At 37.3% G+C, this 21,897-nt stretch overlaps 1 protein-coding gene across 1 annotated transcript in view; it reads left to right on the forward strand.

Moving 5' to 3' along the window:
• Window positions 1-21,897, forward strand: part of VPS13D (vacuolar protein sorting 13 homolog D) — a 185,819-nt gene that overhangs the window by 87,549 nt on the left and 76,373 nt on the right. Inside the window, exons 51-63 of the mRNA XM_044995998.1 lie at window positions 144-274; window positions 865-1,040; window positions 1,657-1,780; window positions 2,948-3,183; window positions 4,757-4,865; window positions 6,323-6,486; window positions 7,338-7,446; window positions 10,618-10,797; window positions 11,124-11,240; window positions 11,583-11,732; window positions 13,037-13,186; window positions 14,297-14,393; window positions 17,748-17,899. Coding sequence (XP_044851933.1) covers window positions 144-274; window positions 865-1,040; window positions 1,657-1,780; window positions 2,948-3,183; window positions 4,757-4,865; window positions 6,323-6,486; window positions 7,338-7,446; window positions 10,618-10,797; window positions 11,124-11,240; window positions 11,583-11,732; window positions 13,037-13,186; window positions 14,297-14,393; window positions 17,748-17,899 — 1,895 coding nt within the window. The remainder of the gene's footprint in view (window positions 1-143; window positions 275-864; window positions 1,041-1,656; window positions 1,781-2,947; window positions 3,184-4,756; window positions 4,866-6,322; window positions 6,487-7,337; window positions 7,447-10,617; window positions 10,798-11,123; window positions 11,241-11,582; window positions 11,733-13,036; window positions 13,187-14,296; window positions 14,394-17,747; window positions 17,900-21,897) is intronic.

Consider the following 21,897-nt stretch of genomic DNA (forward strand, 5'->3'; position numbering starts at 1 on the left):
TTTCTGTTTTAAAATATGTGCAAGCTGTAGAACATATGCATTGCGTCGGAGAAACATTATTTTAAAAGTTTACATTTCTTATACTAAATTTTTTTTCAGACAGTAGATATTTTTATTTTTAACAGACTATTTCTTCTTATTAGGTATTGATGTTAAGAAGGGCAGAGGTCGTTATATTGACACTTGCATGGTAACATTTGCACCCCGTTACCTATTAGATAATAAATCATCACACAAACTTGCCTTTGCTCAACGGGAATTTGCCAGAGGTCAGGTAAGACTACCTTTCTACTAGCAAATATTTCATATTTTTTAATAGCGTAAACATATTTCATAGAAGATTATCTTTAAAGGAGGGGAAGTTAATTATCACAAGGTAAAATCCCAATAGTGTTGATTCTGCCATTCTGAATTAGACATATCTGAGTTTCTTGTCAGGCTGTTGGATCAGACCTTGAAAAATGAGCTCCTATATAATTTGTACGCACATTAAAGATCCTGTGATTCTTTTTAAAGAAATAGGGGTTTGTACGTGTGCCCTTTCCCAGAATATCCCTTCCCCCTACCATTGTGCAACACATTCTGTGACATTAGGTTCTAATCCCCTCCATTCAAGAAGTGATGCCATTGCAGTGTTGAGATATATATAATGGTAAATTATTTGGAGATGCTTCAGGATGAAAGTTGGTGTGAAAAACTACTATTAATACTTAGTTATGAGAATATATTTTCCTGTGTATCCAATTGCTACCATTCATTTCATGAAAAAATTGCTTCATTCAAATTTCAAGGTCTGTATAGATTGTTTGCAGTGTATTGTTTTTAAGGTGGTGGTGATGTTACTGCCTGTCTTTCTGTTATTAGGGTACCTCAAATCCTGATGGCTATATCTCCACTCTTCCTGGTTCCAGCGTTGTGTTTCACTGGCCACGTAATGATTATGATCAATTATTATGCGTACGGCTAATGGAAATTCCAAACTGTGTTTGGTCTGGGGGTTTTGAAGTCAATAAAAATAGCTCTTTCCATATCAATATGAGGTAATTACTGTACATGGATGATATATATTTAAAGTTGTCTTCTGTGTCTGATAAAGAAGCAAATGGCTAAACTTGAGACTACAATAACAATTCAGATGTCTGCTTCTCTTGTGTTTGACCTGTTTTTTGATGGTTTAATGTGAAAAGCAGGTACTTTCTGACTGTTGGACTGTTAAGTATCTTAATTAAAAGAGCTGTGAATGCTTGTGTATGTTTGCTATTTGCTGTGAAATAGTCTACGTGGTGTGTGTGTGAGAGAGAGAGAAATGTACTACAGTGTTAAAGTCCAAGGATTTTATCAGCATGGAGATGATTCAGCTTACACGTATCATGGTGACGAGCACAATTTAATAATCCAAACAGAATTGCATAAAAGAAATAATGAATGATTGCACTTACCTTGGGGGAAGTCCTGCCCAAGCAAGTTGTTTAGCTGGAGGATTAGATTACGTTATTTTTCTACTGTACCTTTTTTAAATATATGCCTAAACTGTTGCAGAAATTGTTTGACTAATTGATGCAACATTGGTTACACAATGCTGACCTACATACTAGTTTATAGCTCCAGTTTATGAATGCTTTAAATGTATTATGGTGTTTTGTTAATGTTCTGCAGAGACACTCTTGGAAAATGTTACTTTTTACGAGTTGAAATTACCCTTCGAGGAGCCACGTACCGCATCTCATTTGGTGACACCGATCAGTTACCTCCTCCTTTTCGCATAGACAATTTTTCCAAGGTAAAGAGCTATAGAACCATTGAAAAGTAAGAACAGTTTTGATTGTGTGTACTTGATGTGTTCTCAGCTATTCTGTAAAAGAACTGCACCAGTTTGTCCAGTGAAGTGATCGGAAAGTTCACATAGTGTGAAGCATTTGTATATTTTAGCATTCAAATCTTTTAAGTTTTCAGAACAAGTTCGTGTTACTGAGCTTCTTACTAGAAAACATCATCTTACTGAATTATTATTAATCATTTATTATTATAATCTATACATGAAAAACACACACGAGGGATAGCTCAGTGGTTTGAGCATTTGCCTGCTAAACCCAGGTTTGTGAGTTCAATCCTTGAGGGGGCCATTTGGGGAACTGGGGTAAAAATCTGGGGATTGGTCCTGCTTTGAGCAGAGGGTTGGACTAGATACCTCCTGAGGTTCCTTCCAACCCTGATATTCTATGATTCTATGTATAGATCTCAAAGCTCTTTTACAAAGGGGGGTCGGTATTGTTACCCTCACAGATGGGGAAACTGAGGTGTAGATGATTTATAACTTGTTCTGTCATACAGCACATTAATAGCATAACTGGGAATAGAGTCCATGCCTTCTGATTCTCAGTCCTACACCCTATCCACTGGAGATGCCTAAAGTGAGGCATTATCTAAGTTCCATGCCAGCAATTGTAAAAGCAAGTTCTTTCTTATTTTTATCCTACAAGGAAGTATGTCTTGTGTTTAGAATAGGAGACTGAGATTCAGGGCGACCCAGTTCTATTTCAGGCTTTGATGCTGAATTGTTGTATGACCCTGGGCAAATCATCTAGCTTAGCTAGACCTCAGCTTGCTTATATATAAAATAATATCTCCCAGAGGATCAAAGGCATTGGGAGCTTTGGATGAAAGATATTCTATAAGTGCAAAGTATATTAACATTCATTATCAGACAAACATTAATGTTGAGACTTGTATGAAGAAATAAAATTTCTTAAACCATAAGAAGGAAGCAAAAATTGAAATGGTGTGGAATAAATTTTAGTCAATTCAGGGAAATAACATATGACATATAGAATGCAACTGAAGTGCTGAAAAACTACAAAATCACAACCCTGAACTACACTGGCAATAGCGGCTGACTCCTAAATCACTTACACATACCATTTTCTAAAGTCTTCTCTCATTATTATAGGTCCCAGTTGTTTTTACTCAACATGGTGTTGCAGAGCCCAGACTCTGCACAGAAGTGAAGCCAATGACTTCTTTGGATTATGCATGGGATGAACCCACCCTACCACCTTTTATCATGCTAACAGTTAAAGGGGCAGGCTCCTCAGAAATTACCTGCAGCATGAATGACTTTCAAGACAGCAAACAGCTTTATTATGAAAATTTCATTTATATTGCTGCTACGTATACTTTCTCAGGGTAACTCTTTTTCATATTATATTGAAACTAGCCTTTAAAAGCAAATGGTGACTATTCAGCCATCAATTAAAGCTATTCTTTTTAAAAACTGTTGCTGTTATACAGTGCTTATCTGTGTAAGATTTCACATATTGATAAACTTATGCTGGCCAGAAGATCAGCAAGAGGAGCCTATTAGTTAGAAAAGAAGGCTGGGAGTCAGGATTCCAGTGTTGTATTTCTTGTTCTAAATTTGGTAATATGATGCTTATCTCACATGGTCTTGTGATACGTAACTTTTTTATGTATTGCCAAACAAATTAATACTCACGGCACATACATTTAAAGAGTAGCTGGTGTACTGCATGAAGTATGCTGCTTACATGATTAATTTTTTCTTGCGGAATAAATCTCTACTTTTAATTAGTACTGGTCTTTCAGTTCTTTTAACTTCAAGCTGTCATTAATATTAGAGCATTGAGTCTTTTCTGGTATTGCAAAGACAGAATTGTAGTACTGTCAGCCACGGAAGCAGCAGTGGAAGAAAGAAAGATCTGGTTCCATACCAGATTAGATCATGGTGGAAAACGTGGGTGGGAGGTAGGTTAGTAATGGTATCCATTGGAAGATGGAGGTGGGGAACTGATTTCTGAGAAAAGTGAGATTAGGACCTGGTGTCTTGAGCTGGGATATCTGCTCTTTGTGATGTCTCCAGTTGAACTGAGTATCACTGAATATCTCAAATAGAGGGGAATTGATCTTTGAGTGAGGCCTTCTTATAACATCCTTGTTACTATAGATTACAGTGGAAGATGTCACTACATGTATATGTTGCTTATTATCATGACTGAGCCAAGATTAGTTAAAATGTGAACTAAATATTAAATGGACTTCAAGATGTTCACAGGTACAAAGCACATTGTCCACCAGTTCTTCTGGATATGATTTCTTTTGATCAGTATCTCCTCTCTCTGTCTAATTGTTGAAGGATGAAGAGCTTAGCATTATTCATTTCCTGTAGTGTCCCCTTGAGGATTTAACTTACTGCATCCACAGTTACCCCAATATCTGCCATCCAAGGGAATGAACGATCAGGACATGTATCCAAAACTTGATGTTACCCGTGGTGGTTCAGAGCACTGCCACAGGGCAACTATTGCTTGTAACTTACTAGTTGCGTTTCAGTCCAGATACACTTGTGTAACTGAGTTATAGAACACTGAAGATCGCTTTTGATGAAAATATTGATTCTGCCTTACCAATATTGATGTAAGCAATGAAAACATTAATCTGTCTGTCAAATTGAACTCTGAGTTGGACATTTAGCTCCCATTACTAATTCCAGACTCAACACTTTTAATAATGTAAATACCATATGTTTATGGTTTACCCTAATGATTCCAAAAATGAGGGGAAATAGTGTAATGGGTAACCTGACTTAAATTTGCATAATGTGTAGTGAAGGATAAGCATAAGTTGTCCTGTTAATAGTTAGGTATGCTTCTGACTCAGTATTCAGAAGAGACAGAATGTATAGGAATGTATTTGTATAGGAATGTATCTGAATGCATGTTGGATTTTCTCGCAATTCTAGTTTGCAAGAGGGAACTGGAAGGCCAGTTGCTTCAAATAAAGATGTTGCTTGTGCAGAACTTGTCCTGGATGTTTCTCCAAAGACACAGAGAGTCATACTAAAGAAAAAGGTATGAGATTCAGAAAACAGTATTTCGCTAAGGATGTTGTTGCTGTATGATCCTAGTAGCACAGACACTTTAGAACCCTGCTCTAAATATTACCCAATTATAGTTTGTTTTAGTTGTGTATTTAGTATTGCAAGATATTTTATATTCTGTTAAAAAAGAATGCAACGTCCATAATACAATAGACTGACTATAAAAGAGTGAGATGGGGTAGGTGCTGAAGGGAGTTGGGAAAAGGAAACAGAGGAAATGTGGTGTTTTAGGTTTGGATTTGTAAAGGTTAGTAGCCTCTGTAAGATGGAGAACAGAGAGAATCTGTTATAGGCAAAATAAGCCATTAAAGATCCTTTCATTATGATCATAATAATACTTAACACTTTTATAGCACTTATTAATTATTTAATAGTGAAGAAGGAAGAGATCAGAGTAGGTCAGACCTAGCAGAATAAAAGGTACCACTGAGGGGCTGGAGGGGGATGTAGTGTGTGGGAGGTCCAGAGAGTGAGTGGAGCCAAAGCTGTTGAAAGATTTGAAAATAGTTGGTTGACATGAAGTTTGTATTCATTGGGAGAAGGGAATTGATACAGGTCAACAAAGATCACTAAGTGAAGTGAGCATGCTTATACACTGTAGGAATGATAGTCTGGAGAGGAGGTGGTTGGATGCCAACAATACTGTAGTTGCAATGGTCCAATGAGGAGTTTAAGGGAAAAGATGGTAGACTGATAGATCAAAAGAAGAATGAAGTGTATAGTAACAGATTTGGAAATGGGTCTTGCAGATATTTCTGCTCTGAGAAAAGCATAGAAGAGCAGAGATTTCTGGGAAGCCAGGTATGGAAATTAAGGGAGTCGACAGGAGAGAAAAAATGGTGAGAGTATTTGAGGAAAAGAAACTAGAAATCTTCTGTTGAAGAAAGTTCAAGTACCTTCATGCACTGATGAGGGAGAGATATGAAGGTCAAAGATAGAGAAAGAGAAGGGAGTAATCAGAATAAAAGTAGTAAGAAACATTAAATTTAGAGATGAGATGCCTCTTGGCTTATAGTGAAGTGTAAAGGACCAAGAGAGAAGTTAGAGGTGGTGATGAAGTTGCAGATGAGAAGTCCTTTTGTTGTAAAAGAAGATGGCAATGTCAGTAAGCCAATTATTTCTTAACAAAACTTTTAAGAAATGTATGTAAATAAAGCACATGTTTTGAAAATAGAAGCATTATTGAACAGCATTTCAGATTTACCAATATGTGTGGGGTTTATGCACATTTGATATCAATGTTTTGATACTTGCAGTAGACTTCAATATGTACTATTAGCACCTAATTTTAAATCAGGGCTGTGAACATGGATATGTAAAAGTCATTCCAAATACCATCACTTAACGAATTCAGTAATTAAATATAAATATATATTATTTGCTCTGCATTATTTATGATCAACTTAATCTTTTATGCATATGCTACAGGAGCCAGGGAAGCGATCCCAACTTTGGAGAATGACTGGCACTGGCATGCTTTGCCATGAAGGTTCCTCAGTTCCTCATAACCCCAATAAGCCTTCTTCTCCTCGATCTGTTGAGTCCTCCATGATTTTAGATATTGCCGGCCTGGCTGCAGTCACAGATAACAGGTTCTCTGGATAGGATTTCTATTTAATTGTTATAAATTTAAAAAATAAAAGAGTACAACTGTAAAAAGTTACAAAAGTTAAATAGTCTAAGATATCATCATCATTCTTGCATCCGAAGAAGTGGGTATTCACCCACGAAAGCTCATGCTGCAAAACGTCTGTTAGTCTATAAGGTGCCACAGGATTCTTTGCTGCTTCTATAGTCTAAGATGTTTAAAATACCCACATTAGATTATTGGATGACTTGAGGGATCAGTAATTGTATTCATAGCCTCTCACTGCTATACTACCAGTTTGAATCCAGCCAGAGCTGGTAAAACCCAGAAATTACCATCTCATAAGTGTTTTGTCACAGAACAATTCCTTGAGAATGAGTCTCCACATCACCAAAACTACCACCACCACAAGTGGTACTGACTGGCTGCCCTTGAGCAGCAAAGGCTAAATATTAAAAGGGCACATGGATTGAATTATTCCACCCCACTCCCAAAATTGCTCTTTTCCGGCCATGATGGAGATACACCTAACATTGCTTGGGCTGTCTGTCCCTTTGGATAAATAGAGTACTTCATTCTTAGACTGTGAGCCTTACTGACGCACTAAATACTATTTGTCTTCATATGTGTATTGTATCTCTTTTGTGTTTCACGCATATTATTGGTTGCCTTTGCCCTTAAATAAATGGACAGTTCATGCAATGCAGCAGGAGCAAATTGAAATAATACTTTCAAGAGCTAAGGGTGAGGAAGCCAGAATAGAACAAAATGGGGATGCATGACTAATTAAAAACTCCCCAACAATGGAATCTGAAAGTAGAAATTTTTGGTCTGTCACTTGTTGTTTTTTTCCAGGTATGAGCCCCTGATGCTGAGAAAGCCAGATCGAAGGCGCAGTACTACTCAGACGTGGAGTTTTCGAGATGGCAAGTTAACCTGTGGTATGCATGGCCTCGTTGTACAGGTCAGTATTAATTATTCTACATCTAACTTCTTTTGACTGCTGGCTGAGGTGATTGGTGTCCAAATCAGATGGGCAGTGGTATTACAAGCTTTGTTTAAAAGACCAAACTTTGAAAGAGGTGGGGAAAAAACCCAAAGATTCCAGTTGCAAATCACATGATGTAAATTTAAGAAACACTTTTAATTGTCTTCACATATTGTTATTGGTAAAAATTCATTAAACATGAGAACAGCAACAAAGTGTCCTGTGGCACCTTATAGACTAACAGACGTATTGGAGCATAAGCTTTCGTGGGTGAATACCCACGTTGTCAGATGCATGCCATGCGTCTGACGAAGTGGGTATTCACTCACGAAAGCTTATGCTCCAATACATCGGTTAGTCTATAAGATGCCACAGGACTCTTTGTTGCTTTTTACAGATCCAGACTAACATGGCTACCCCCCTGATATTAAACATGAAGCAACCTATCTTTGTGGATTTGCAAATAACAAATTGGAAAACTGGAACCAGAGTTTTCAGTCTTGGGTACCACAGTTAGGCACTTAAATCCACTAAAAGTTAATATAAGCCAGAATTGCGCATCACTGCTAAAATAGGGTTTTAGATGTCTAACTTAAGGCACCCAAATCTGAAAATTTTGGCCTAAGGGCCTGATTTTCAGAGATGCAGAGCACCTACAACTCACTGATGTCAGTTGGAGTTGTGTGCGACTTTCATACCTCAACCTTGTTTCCAGTCATGCATGCTTTATTAAGTTCTGTATGGCATTTATACATGTACTTTTCAAATAACTAACACATACATTTGCATCTGATAAATTCTGATACCTGCATGCAGGGTACATGCTCAGAAATGTGAGACGTTGTTTTGAAATTCTGGCCCTGAAAGGTAAAGAATGTTGAAATTTATGATCTGTTGTAGCTGTTACTATGTGTTTTGTATCTTTGTTTTACTCATATTTATCTGTATCTTGTTTACAAAGTTTTTAGAAGGTATATTCTGTGTACGTATACTACCTCTTGCAGTAGAAAACAGAGTTTGATTTTTGTGATAAATATGATTGTGCTAAGTTGATATTTTATAATAAAATGATGTTCAAAGACAATGTGTTGTGCAAGCTATACCAATAGAAATCAACCCTGACTTAGTGTAAAGAGGGAGTATGATATTTGCTATGTGAGCCCTTTGATCAAAGACTGACTGTTATATTATGCATCTGGAATGGATTTGTAAATTACAGGATAATAGCATCACTATTCAGAATTCCGTGGTTAAAGGGACACTGTCAAGATTTGTGAGCCCTATATTTGACCTGACTTTTTTTTTCTTGTTTCTAAATTCCATGTAATTTTATGTGCTGTTTTTTCCAAAACAATTGCTTCAGTTATGTTTATTCATTCAAAACAAAACACCAGCATCTCTGCCATGCTGATGACTAATCCTATAATAACAAAACAGCATGTGCATGCAATGGAGGAGGAAATATTCCGTCAAGATCCAGTTTCAAACTTGAGACAAATCTTTTTGTTACAAGCAGAGAGGATAAAAATTATGGAAAATATTATTGTGTTTCACAATGGCCTTTTAAGACTATCTGTCTGCAGTTCTGGGTCTGATGCAGCTTATGTGAATACTATGCTCGTCAAAGGTGCAAGATTGAGAATCTTGAAGATAGAGGACTTCAATCTCTAGGAAAGAGAGAGAAAAAGGACAGCAGCGGTGAAACACTCCCACATTGCTCCTGCCAATGTGTTTAAATCCTGATCTTAAGAGATTTTTCTTGAGATGAAAGTGTAATTCAGTCTCGGTGTTCATTCACTTCTTAGCCTCTCGGCTGAGACCACCAACAAGAATGCCAGTCTGTGTCAATCTGATGTATTTATGATGTGGATGTGTGTCCTTTGGGAACTAGACTGAGAGCATCAAATTGATTTCACTTTGGCCATCAAGCAGTTTCTGATAGATTAATAGTGGCTGGAATTTATCTTTCATAGGAAGGCTCTACAGACCATAGTTAGCCCCCTTTGCCATCCATTTTCCCGGCACTTTCCTTATGAACAAAACTTGGGTAGCAAAATTTTCATTGTGTTGAAACTTGTGCAAGTTTGCAATCCAAGAGCACATATTCAAAACCATTTTTTAAACAGGAGAAATCTTTTTTTAAAACCATATGAATTAACCCTGTGTTTGCAGGTTTCTGGACTTTCTTGTTTTTATGACTCCACTGACTTTGTTTAATAACAAAAAAAAAAAATTTAGCGAGCAGTTAATCCTCAGTACGGTCTAATTACTTTTTTGGCTTCTTGAGGGGAAAAAATACATACAATCTGTCAAGATACTAAATTGCAAACTGTAATTTCCACAATGTTATATTGGCTTTCCATGTGCACTATGGCATGCTTGTAATATATACATGCAAGTTGTATACATCCTACGTGTGGTGTATTTATGCAGTACATTGGAATTGCTTTGATGTAACATCTGTGTATACTGTGGAAACTGAGAAGCTAGGGCATTCCTCTTATAGTGGACAGTCGAACCTTAGCTGCATATTGGTGGTGGTAGCGTGTTCCTCTGTCAGTTTGAAGCAACCAAAAAAATAGAGGTTCCACTATTAAGGACTTAACTCATAGTGTTGTCAGTCTCTTTTTAATAAGTGAAGGCCACAGTGTATTTGAGTTAACTCTGGATCTGTTATAAAAGATTAGAAAACAGATGCAAGAAATTTTCTGTACCTTTTAAGAAGAACTTTCATTCACTTTCAGCAGGGCTTTGATCCCATTCTCAGTTCTGAAGATGCAAGGGGAATGTTTAATCATGGACCCAGACTATTTTTGTTTTTTAACCTTGCAAATTGCTTAAGTTCACTTACCAGAAACTTTAGTAACATAAAATACAACGTCTGTTGCAGCCTTCATCTCTTACACCTGTGCTGTCTGAATAGTACGGTTGGCCTAACTGCCAATCTGCTCAAATCAGTTGTGGATTCTTTTCTCCAGCTGCATAAATAAAGAGAGAAAAAAATACATTTTCAGTTGCTTGAAATAGCTTGTGCTATAAAAGAGAAGTGATTTTGAAATACATTTTAAAATTATTCACACACCATTATCTGTGCCCTTCTGTACCATTTCAGTGTTTCTACTTTATGCTTTTAATTTTTTTTTCTAGGCAAAAGGAGGAATATCAGGTCTGTTTGATGGGGCTGAAGTGGTTCTTGGTCCTGATATGTCTCTAGAGCTTTTGGGGCCCGTTCCACCTGAACAGCAGTTTATAAACCAGAAGATGAGGCCTGGGTCAGGAGTACTGGCAGTCAGAGTTGTCCCAGATGGGCCGACTCGAGTTCTTCAGGTGAAAGTTATTCATAAATTCTGGACACAGTGTCGTCATTAATTTTTATTCTGCTGTTTCACTAATGTATGGAATATTTTTGATGATATAACAATGCAGCTGTAAATTCTTATGCAAAGAAAGGTAGAAGAGCATAGTATTAATTTGTAATAACATGAAGGGGAAAAATCTCATGTAATATAAAATTTGTTTCAGATTTGATCAGAAATGTTGCCATTGTATTTTTTAGTGTAAAGCTTATGTCCTACCATATATAGATAGCATATACTTGATTTCTCTTCTTGTCATAAATAAGGAAAAGTTCTTAGTAGTTCATTTTGTTTTAGATAACAGATTTTAACCAACGTAGAAATGATCGTTTATCGTGTGAAGGAGGTGAACTTCCAGTTACGGAACAAGATCTGCGCAAGTTAAAAAATCCAGACACAGATCAGGAATTAGAAGTAAGATGATAAAACTGATAGGGCTTTATTTTTTACCACGAAGGAGGGGTGTGTACAATATTGTCCTTTATAAATCTTCATCACTATTCAGACCTCTTACTCTGTTGTTTTTCCATGTCACAACCCCAAACTCTAAACTGAATTTCAGCAGTGAAAGTAGCAGGTCATTCAGCTTGTCACACAAGCTTGTTGTATAGTTTAGGACCTCTATATGTATTTGAAGACTTGGCTAGCAATGAGTATATTTTTAAAACAGTTAAATAAATGCACTGGCCGTGTGTGTGCGTGTGTGTGCGCGCGCATGACATCTAGAATTTTTTTTAATTGTTTTTGTGTTTTCAGGTGCTAGTGAAATTAGAAGGTGGAATAGGATTATCTTTAGTTAACAAAGTCCCTGAAGAGCTGGTGTTTGCAAGCCTCACTGGAATTAATGTTCACTACACACAGTTATCAACCAGTCAGGTGCTTGAGCTCAGTATACAGGATGTACAGGTAACTTATTTTTGGAACAAATTTGTGCATTTATTTTCATAATTTATGTAAGGATGCAATGGATGTTTGTGTGTCCATATGTAATAAAGTAGTGATTTGTTGTGCAGTTTACAATGCTTAGGGACAGGTGATGTGTTTCAGATGAAACAATAAAAACCCAGGTCTGGTCTGCAGCATATCAACATTAAAGGTGTCATAGTCACCTTCTTATAAGAGCAGAATTTTGCTCTACTATCCTGGTCAAAATGTCTGTTCACTACCCTAAATCAATCAGGTAAAACATTAGGATTCAGTCTATTCTTTCCTCTTTTTGTTTGCTCACAGATCCAGTGGTAATGTTTTGCACCTGTGCTTTTTCATTGTCCTCTGTCATATACTAGTAGTTGAGACACTAATCTAGTTATTGCTTTAGTCTTTCCATTCCTTTTTATTTGTAGTTGTTGTATGAGTCAGAATCTTTGTAACGTGCATAAACTTTGCAAAAAACTTTCTCCCCATTCTGTTCTCTATTATACAAAAATCATCAGGTGCTATAGCTAAAAAATGAGAACTCAACCACTGAAGGTGGTAGCAGTGGTACGTATAGTACCATACATAGGTCAAAGTAGGACAGAAGCTTAAGAGACATTCTTGCAGTTTTTATTCAGATGGTGTTTTGTCTGAGAGGGGAGAATTTAGGTCTTGGCCTTTAGGGGGTGCCACTTTACTCTTCTTCCATTGTAGTGTTTCATATTCACGGCTCAGGAACCAATTTGTCCAATTTGGCCTCATTTTTGAGAAAATAAAACACTTCCAAGTATTTCTAAGCCCATTTGTAATATTTAAGTTCTGTTAATGACAGCTGTGTGTGTTTATAGAATACCGTGTGTAAATTGAAAAAGGGTGGGTATCATAAGCAGACTTAAAACTGGGAAGCAGTTTAATTCTGTGTATCTTTTGTCAAAAAATGCTTTATGATTTATGCCTTTAAAAATTCAGATCCAACCTGCTGAGCTTATTAAGGATCTATTTTCTACTACCTAATGGTGTCTAGCATTTCAAGATACTCATGCACATTTGTATATGTTGCTAGTTGTAACAACATTGGCAAAGGAGAGGTATTTTCTGAACACTTGCGGAAGGATTTTAATGATGAATAAGAAAAATGAAATGTGCATAGTGTGTTCTGTGTGTCTGCTGTTCGCGAGACAAACAACCCCACCCCTTTTGCAAACGTTTATCTTTCAATTTAAAAAGAGAGCTTAGATTTCATTGTGTATGCTGAGGAGCTGTCACAGTCTTCTGCTTTCTTGTTACTTCTGCAGGTGGATAATCAGCTCATTGGCACCACGCAGCCTTTCATGCTCTTTCTGACACCCCAAATCAATGAAAATGAAGCAATTGAGACAGGCCCCGCAGTGCAATTAAATGCAATGAAATTTCCCAGTAAGAATGCACTAACTGATATATACAAGGTAATCCAGTTTGATTGTAGCCTTCAAGTGACATCGTGTTTATTAAGAGTGTGTTTACCTATTCCTAGTTTTTAAACTGTAAGTAGTCTAAATTCAATCAAATGTGCAGATGTACTAGTTTTTTGTGGCTGAAAGGACCTTTCTCATTCATACCTTTAATGCTCTAAGTATCCTAAAGTACATTGCGGTTGATGAGTTGATAACAGTGCAGTGACTTTGTGGGCAAATGTGGGAGCCATTTAACTTTCTTTAATAGCTCTCCCTTAAATTTTAGAACCTGGTTTATTAAGGGAGAGAATATTGGCCAGGACCCTAGGGTCATCTTCTGCTCTTCTCCAAAAAAAAAAGTTAATATCTTTAAATTCCACCCCAGCACCATCAAGAATGACAATAAGGTCCTGAGTTTAATTAGTCATCTGAAGACTATTACATATAACAGTACATGGAATTGCAGAAGTTGCCAAATTAGACCAGACCTTTAGTGCTTCAAGTCTAGAATCTAGCCTTCAAGCCACTAGCTGATGCCCCAGAGAACTGAGACACCCCCCCCCCCCCCCCACACACACACCTACCATAATGAATGGGCAGGATCAACTGTGCTATTCTTTACATAATGTATATAATGGGAAATTTTTTTCCCTGGTCCTTGCGATGAACAGGTGCCACCTTGTAGCATCAGCCCTCATTTAAAAGCATAATTACAAATGTTAATAGTTTATATATAACATTATTTACTAATCCTAGCCTACACAGCAGTAACAAAACTAGGTTGGTTCTTAAGGCCTACTATGAAACTTAAACCTTCAAAGTAAGCCTGCATTAATTTTGACATATTTCAAAAATAGCTGATTGCAATGTCAGAGTCCCTTGGACGGTAATAACTTTGCAATTTTAACATTTAGTAATTAAGCACAGATAGTTATAAGAACTAACCAAATACAGTTCACTGCAGATTTCTTGTAACTGTAGAGGGAAAAAGTGGGAATCTTATTATGAAACCCTATGAATAAAAGAACTGTGTCAAGTTACAATAGATTTTCATTGTTAATGAGGGTAGATGGAGAATATTTGTTGTTCACAATGTCAATTGAGATATATTTGTCTCTGTAGCATCTGATGGTCACAGCTCGGAGGTTCACAATCCAAATTGAGGAGAAACTACTCCTGAAACTATTGAGTTTCTTTGGCTATGATCAGTCAGAATCAGGTACAGTATAAAGTTACAAGGTCAGTTCCACAGTATGCAGATTTTATTGTATCCCTGCTGTCTGCATACAGAATTAGTTCAAAATGCCTGGCAATTTCCACTGTTAACTTGAAAGCCTTTGACAGCCTGGAAACTTCCATTGTAAAAAGCTGGAAAGCTAAGATGTGTCAATAGCAGCTTACATACTGTACAGTGTTCGTTCCAAGATTTGGGGAATGACTCATAGAACATTTTATTGTCCAGTGCACAGTTGAGCTGAGTCCCTAGGGGAAGAAGTTTAATATTCCTCTTCAGTTCCTGTATCTGGATTCAGCTGAACTAGGATGAAAGAAATGTTGTTATTTAGCCAACCACTTTGTTCAGCAATTTTGTTTATTAAACAAACTCAAGGCTAGAGATTGGATCTTTATTCATTTGTTGCTGGGACACTTCCTCTTGGTTAATTCAGAAGACTTTTTGGCTGTCCCTGACCTCTTAACTTGTGACATCCATACCCTTGGCTTTAAGTGTAATAAAAAGGTTTCTTGCTCTTAGTTGAAGCAAAACAGACCTTGGAATGTTTTAATCTCATAGGAGGATTAGAGAGGCATCTATCTATTTGGAGGCTTATCAACATTTGGAAATTTGCTGAAATAGCAGTTCTGGAATACTTATTTTGGTGTAATTATTCTGAAATAATTAATTTGGCATAAATCCCTGTGTGGATACTCTTATACAAACATATCAAAACAACTATTCCTGAGTAGCTATTTCTGTAAATTTCCAAGTGTAGACAAGCCCATTCTAGTAGCTAAGTGCCTCACAATCTTGAATGTAGTTCTACCTGTGAGGTAGGGCAGTGCTGTTATCCCCTGTTTAAAGATGGGGAACTGAGGCACAAAAAGAGTGAGTGAATTTGCCTTGTCATATGGGAAGCCTCTGGTAGAGCAGAGTTTTAAAACTTGGTCTACTAGCTCTCAAGCTAGTACCCTTGCAATCGGACTATCCTTCCTCTCAGTTTACTGCATTGCTTTTGCTCTCTTGTTTCTTTGTTCTCATTGGTTCTTTGCTGTAAAGAGATCACACTGTGTGTACAAACTAGACCTTGCTTAAAAGACTCTCACATGTCATCAACAGTGCAGACAAAAATATGGCTAAACTTAGTAAGTGCTTAAATGTATATGACAAAACAATTAGAAATGCTTTATGATTTATAAAGATGGTCTCATTAACTCTAGAAAGAAAGAAGCAGCTTGTATCATTTGTATTTGAAATACTGGAAATTGTTCTCTTTTCTGGAGGCCCCAACAAGATCTTTAGAAGTTTAATAGTCACATGAGGCGGTAACCTGAGCTGTTTTTCACCTCTTGTCTTCCCCAAACTGAAGTGAGGGAGGCGAAGGAGGATATTGTATCCTTTCCCTCTTCAGTTTGAGGGTAGGAAAAAGAGGATTGAAGCTAAGGTTACTGCCTCATTTTATACCACAGCTTGTTTGTGCTCTTCAGAAATAAGAGGGAAAAGAGAACCTTTTACTCCAGAGGTGAAGTACTATTTCTGTTGGTAAAAACAAAAATCTTTGAGGTCATCTTGATTCATTGTAAGGAATCCATAAAGGGGAACACTTCGTTTTTCAGCCTGCTTGGTATTTACATATTGCATTTGTCAACGTGCTGTAGAAATTTCTTCCAGAGCAAAAAGGAGATTCTCTTTCCAAAGTAACAAAATTTCACAGCAATCTGTCCCAGAATTCCCCATTTAGACAATCAGTGTAACTGAGATCAGGAGCAAGATTCTCAACTATGGCAAAGAAATCTATTTCTTGCTGGAGATTAGTTAAATTATTTTTGTTGGTTGGCAGACTAATAATTTATCTTTAGTTCTAGTAGTCTGTCTTTTGTTATTTTGGGAATCTTTTTCTTATATGATGCTTTAAACAAGGTGTGTAATATTTGTGGAAGCTCAATGAGTCTCACTGACTTTACTAATCATTTGAATTAGTTGGCATATATTCTCCGGGGTTTTGATTCATTTTCATTTTCCCACATGATCCATTTAACACATCTCTGCCTGAGGGCTTATCTACACGGGCAAGTTTCTGCGCGGTAAAGCAGCTTTTTGTGCTTAAACTGCAGATGTGTACGTACTGCCAAGCCACTTTGAGCGCAGAAACTCCTCAGTTGCAGAGCTGCAAAAAAAAAAACCCACCTTGACAAGAGTCGTAAGGCTGTTTGTGCAGAGGCTCCAGGACTTTATTGCCGGTGTAGGCACTTGATTGCTTTCTGTGCTGTAATTAGCCTCCGGAGCTGTCCCATAATGCCTCAAGTGACTGCTCTGCTTATTGTTTTGAACTCGGCTGCCCTGAAGACACACGCCCCTCCCCTTTCAAAGCGGTGTTTCTGACAGCCTTTGCGTGCTGGGTTGATCTGCTCTGGGACACAGTGCAAACCATTAATGTGGAATGCTTGTGCTGTTGAACACAGAGGCAGGTGTGTGTGTGTGTGTGTGACTGCTGTGCAGAGAGCCCAGGGAGGGAGGCGGGGGCTGATGTCAGGGTCCCCCCCTCAGCCTGTAGCTACCACTGTCTATTCCCCAGTATTTTCACATAAAGGGCTTTTTAAATAGCAAACTATTTCTTTGCCCCCTCACCATACTCTGGTAATAGCTGTTCTTTTGACAGAACCACACAAGATGCTATTTGTAACAGGTTTTAATTCTTTTCATAGAGATTTTCTCAATTTCCATTCTAGTTGGGGCAAGAAGTCTAAAGTCAATATCAATGTCAAGTACTTAATACATTATTTCAAAACCTCGATATATAAGAAAGTCTGAAGGAAGCAAAAAGAGAACAGATTTATTTGCCAAACTTCATATTTACTTTCCTAAATGTAGCTCCCTTAAGAGACTGTCTCTCAAAACCAGGGAAGGTTGTGTAGTTATAAAATATTTGTGTACTACTTTGTCTGTCTGCCTCAGTACACACAAACCAGAAGTGAAAGCAAACTACTGATTGAAGACTAAGGTCTTAAGACCTTAGTCTGAAGACTAAGGTCTGAAGACCTAACACAAGTTAGGTGTCTGGGTGCCATCATTTGTATTAACTAGCTACAAGTGAGGAGTCAAGGTTTGAGGTGAAAGCACTAAACTGTGAGGTTTCTCTCACATCAGAGGCAGATGTATTGAGTAGAGATGAGTCCAAATGAAAGCTCTAGGCTGAAATGCCAACAAGCATGGGGAAGTCTTGATTCATACATTACAAGCTGAATCCGTTTGTAATCTTCAGCTAAGAAAGCTCATAACTATTTATAAAATACACATTCATAGTTTTGTATACTTTCATAATTACCTGATTTTTATTCCTATGTTATGCTTTGATAGCAGAGGTTGAAAAGTATGACGAAAACCTCCACGAAAAGACCGCTGATCAAGGTGGGGCTCAGAAGCGATACTACTTTGAAAATCTTAAAATCAACGTGCCACAGATAAAGTTGAGTGTCTTCACTTCCAACAAACTACCTCTAGACCTCAAGGTAAGCCAGTGCACACACCACCTCATTAGATCTACTATCTTTCTAACTAGATAGATTTACTTTGGGAGAAAAATGTGTACATTTTAACTTGCTGCTCTCTGTTTCTGCTTATGCAGCATCTTCCTAGATTGGAACATCTTGTACAAGCTTTCTTAGAGCAGTAGACTCAGAGGCTCATTGTTCCAACACCGCATATTAACTTCTTGATGCAACAGCCTAAAGCCTGGAGGTTTAAAGCTCACTGGTTATAGTAAGGAGCATAGGCGTGCCTTCACTATATTATCAATAGAAAAATACCTATTGCACAAATTTAAATGCGTTGTTGTCATCAGTAGTTAAAACAAGATATATGTACATAGGGATCAAGTGGTAGCAACTGATGCAACTGGGGTTGAATGAATAACGTCTGCTTAGTGAAATGCTTTGTAATATTAATATCAGCAGGAGCGTGTGTTATCCATGAAATTCTTTCACACTCACACTCTCTCTCACACACACACGCTCAAAAACTAAAAAGCAATAATACAGGGTAACTAAAAATGGATAAATCCTAGCCTTAGATTGAACACTAACACAAGTAAGACCAGCATACGCTGTAATTTAAAGCTAGTGCCTTTATTTCACAGAAGTTGATTTATAAAAGTACATTCAATTGCAATAAATAGCACAATCGCATCTCAGAGGATTTTGAAGCAGTTTCCTCTGTCTTTCCTGGATGCCTCTGACATGCTGGTCCATAAAACCATTGGATTCTTCTAGAGATAAGATGTACAACCAATGCAAGTAATATGCAGTCCGACACAAAAAGATTTTAGTACTAACTAGTTTAACATCTGTATGAGTCACGATGCTTTAATACGTTTTTGGAATGTCACTAGGAAATGCCAGTTCACCAATAGGAATAAGAATTCACCAATGAATGGGATTTCAGATAGTTCTCTTCTCTTTCAGGCTCTTCCCCCACACACTTTACGCAGGTATAAAGGAGAACAAGTGATGGATTTTGCTCAGGTTTTCTTTTCATGCAGTTCTTCATTAGCATAGAACTTACCAAATCCAGCTAATTGAATTCAAGAGAAGTTGTAGTGTCAGAGTTTTAGGAATCCACTTACATAGTAATCTCACCACTCTGAAGTTCTTGCCATACAGTCTGCCCTTAAATTCTTTAAAGGCCTGAGGAAAATCATTAAATGAGCAGTGGATCTTTGGGTAGCTATTAGTGCTTCCATTTTACCGTCTATATAAAATGTCTGTACCTAAAACTGAGAGTTGTAAGAAGCTCTGCAATAGTTTCTTGTAGCTCATCTTTTGCTTACTGCAGTGATTAGATCTGTGAGCTTCTTTAATTCAGAGTCAGGTAGCAGCCCCAGTATGAGGCAGGCCCCAGGGTCATCTGGCTCATATTGCTCTGGAGGTATCTTGAACTGGAAGAAAAAAAAAAAAGTTACCACCAGTTGTGCCTTTTTCCTGCTACATATTTTGCAGTGTCTGCTTCAAGAGACTTGTATAACTTTTGCTAGCACAGAAAGCAGAAAATTTCCAGCAGAAGGGAAAGTAAACCCGCAGGAGCTCAACCGTGTCTCTGAGCTGCTTGATTCTCAGCTGAATTCTGCTCTGTTACACTGATGGGAGGGACCCCATTGTCTTTAATTATAGAATCAGAGTTAAATGTGGTAACATAGCATCTAACTAACTGAAGGCTTCTTTAATTCAGAATGGCCTCTTAATGATGTATAGAGAATGTCAAGCTAATGTCAGACTCTAAAGAGATGGCAAGAAAGGAATAGTCTGTGTCTGGAGGGAATGAGGAATATAGAATGAACAAGGCAAGCTCCTCAACTGTAGGGAGCAGCACGTGGATAAGAAGAGGAGGGGACCACAGAAGAGTGACTGTAATATGAGAATTCAGAGAGATGTTAGAGAACTGGTTGCTAGTGCTGGTCATACACTTTTTGCCGTGTGTGTGTGTGTGTGTCAAAAACTGCCATTTTGTCAAAAAAAAGATGTTGATGGGAAGATTTCACAGGTTCAGGATGGATGAGAGAGATTGAAAACCCAACTTTTTGCTCTGAAAACAGACATTTTATCACAGTTTCATTTTGCAAAAACCAGTGCACAATGAAAACAAATTTCCAAACCTTGAAAATTGTCATGAAATAGAAGTGTCGTTCCCTGACCAGCTTTACTGGCCACCTGAAATGATGGGGAAGGCTGACCTTTCCACCGTTAACCCTTTTTGTGTACATCACCATAAAATTAAAGCAAGGGGAAGGGAGTTCAGACCATCTGATTAAACCAAAAAAACCTGACACCATTTCTGGTAGAAATGCCAACAGTGTGCAGAAAATAAATTAATAGTGCTTTGAAAATAATATCAATAACAAATGAAGTCAAAATTGACTTTGTTTTTAAATGGACACAAAGTAAAATTAAATAATAAAAATAAAAGATGGGAAAACCTGTTTAGATCATTTACTGTTTTCTCCCCACTAATACAAACACTGCTAAAAACGACACATTTTAAAAATGTGGCATGTGAGGTGTTACTCTGGAATCCTGTGGAAAACTCAGCCATGGGAAATAAAATGAGATTCATCCCCACACACGGGCTGTTTTTAACAGTGGTTCTGTGAACAATGGCAAGTCAAGAACAGGTTATCGGCACTCTTTGTGGTTTAACACGGGATGTAAAATGTGTAAGATGGTTTTGTTTTATTTTGTATTGGCACAAGAGAATGCTCTTCATCCAGATCTTCTTGAGGGTGAGGAAGAGGAGGGAAGTGGTAGTGTGTGTAGGACTGCCTGGCCGGCCAGGCAGTTTTGTAAGACAAGTTGTTTTAGAGACATGCACTTATCAAACAATGGCAGCATTTAGCAAGAACACTAAAGGTATTTTCACAGATCTTAAATACTTTTGCTGGAATTTTTTTGACCCTACTACAGTCTCTCTTGCCTTTTTTTCTTTTCCTTTAAAGAAAGAAACTGGTATTGTTAACTGTGAAAAAAGATACGTCCCAGCAGCTGCCAGCATTGTCTCAAGAGAAAACTGGGCATATAAACTTTTTTTCTTATAAAAACAGTCAGTGGCTATGTAACATGTATGAAATTTTCAGAGAAGGGAGTTCCAGTCCTGTGTGGTACAGAATAGTTTGGGAGAAAATGAGAGAATTTACTGTACAGGTTTATATCTAAGTTATTTTTTAAACTATTGATAGATATTTTCCCTACCTCCTCAAATGTTTTTAAGCCTTGGGCACTAATTTTTGTCAAAGTCAATGCAGACGGATTATTATTTTTATTAGTTACCTGTATCAACAGACCTGCTTTATGGACCATCTAACGATCATGGGCAGGAAACTGCTTGCTACTTGTGCAAATAAGTGACAGATTTGTACACTATTGCATTTGTTTAGTTATTCAGTTGCTACATGACTAGTTCCTAGTTTATCCTGCCCCCAACACACACACCTATGCCAGCTGTGTAACATAATTTAGTGGCCTGCAGATGGCAGAATAACTCACTTTACCTAATTTAACTTTACATTTTAACATGGGTGTAACAATGATTAATGTAGAAAAATATAACACAAATGCCAAAGATTTCTTGATACCTTAGAGTCTCAATGGATTAGGTTTTTGGTGTGAATTTTGAAGTTAGTAAATGTTTCAACAGCTAATGCCACCTAGGAACTGAAATGAAAGTTAATTTTAATCTTCATTTCCTTTCTACAATTTCTTGTTAAAAGGAAATAAAAGGTAAACAGTTCCTCAGATGCTTTTCATCTCATTTTCTGTTGTATTTGACATCATACCTCAGTTCTGTGATTTTTTAATTTAAAAAATCCCCACCTCCAAAAGATCGAAAATACTAAGTTTTCAAATATACAACTAAGGTTTTTCAATCTCAATGTTATCATCGCCGTTTCTTCATTTTTTTTCTTTTCATTTCTTTTCCTGAATTCACTTGTCCAAAATTATTGTGCTTACATTAAATAAGG

The sequence above is a fragment of the Mauremys mutica genome, chromosome 21, assembly GCF_020497125.1.
Source record: "Mauremys mutica isolate MM-2020 ecotype Southern chromosome 21, ASM2049712v1, whole genome shotgun sequence".
In the NCBI taxonomy this organism is placed as follows: domain Eukaryota; kingdom Metazoa; phylum Chordata; order Testudines; family Geoemydidae; genus Mauremys; species Mauremys mutica.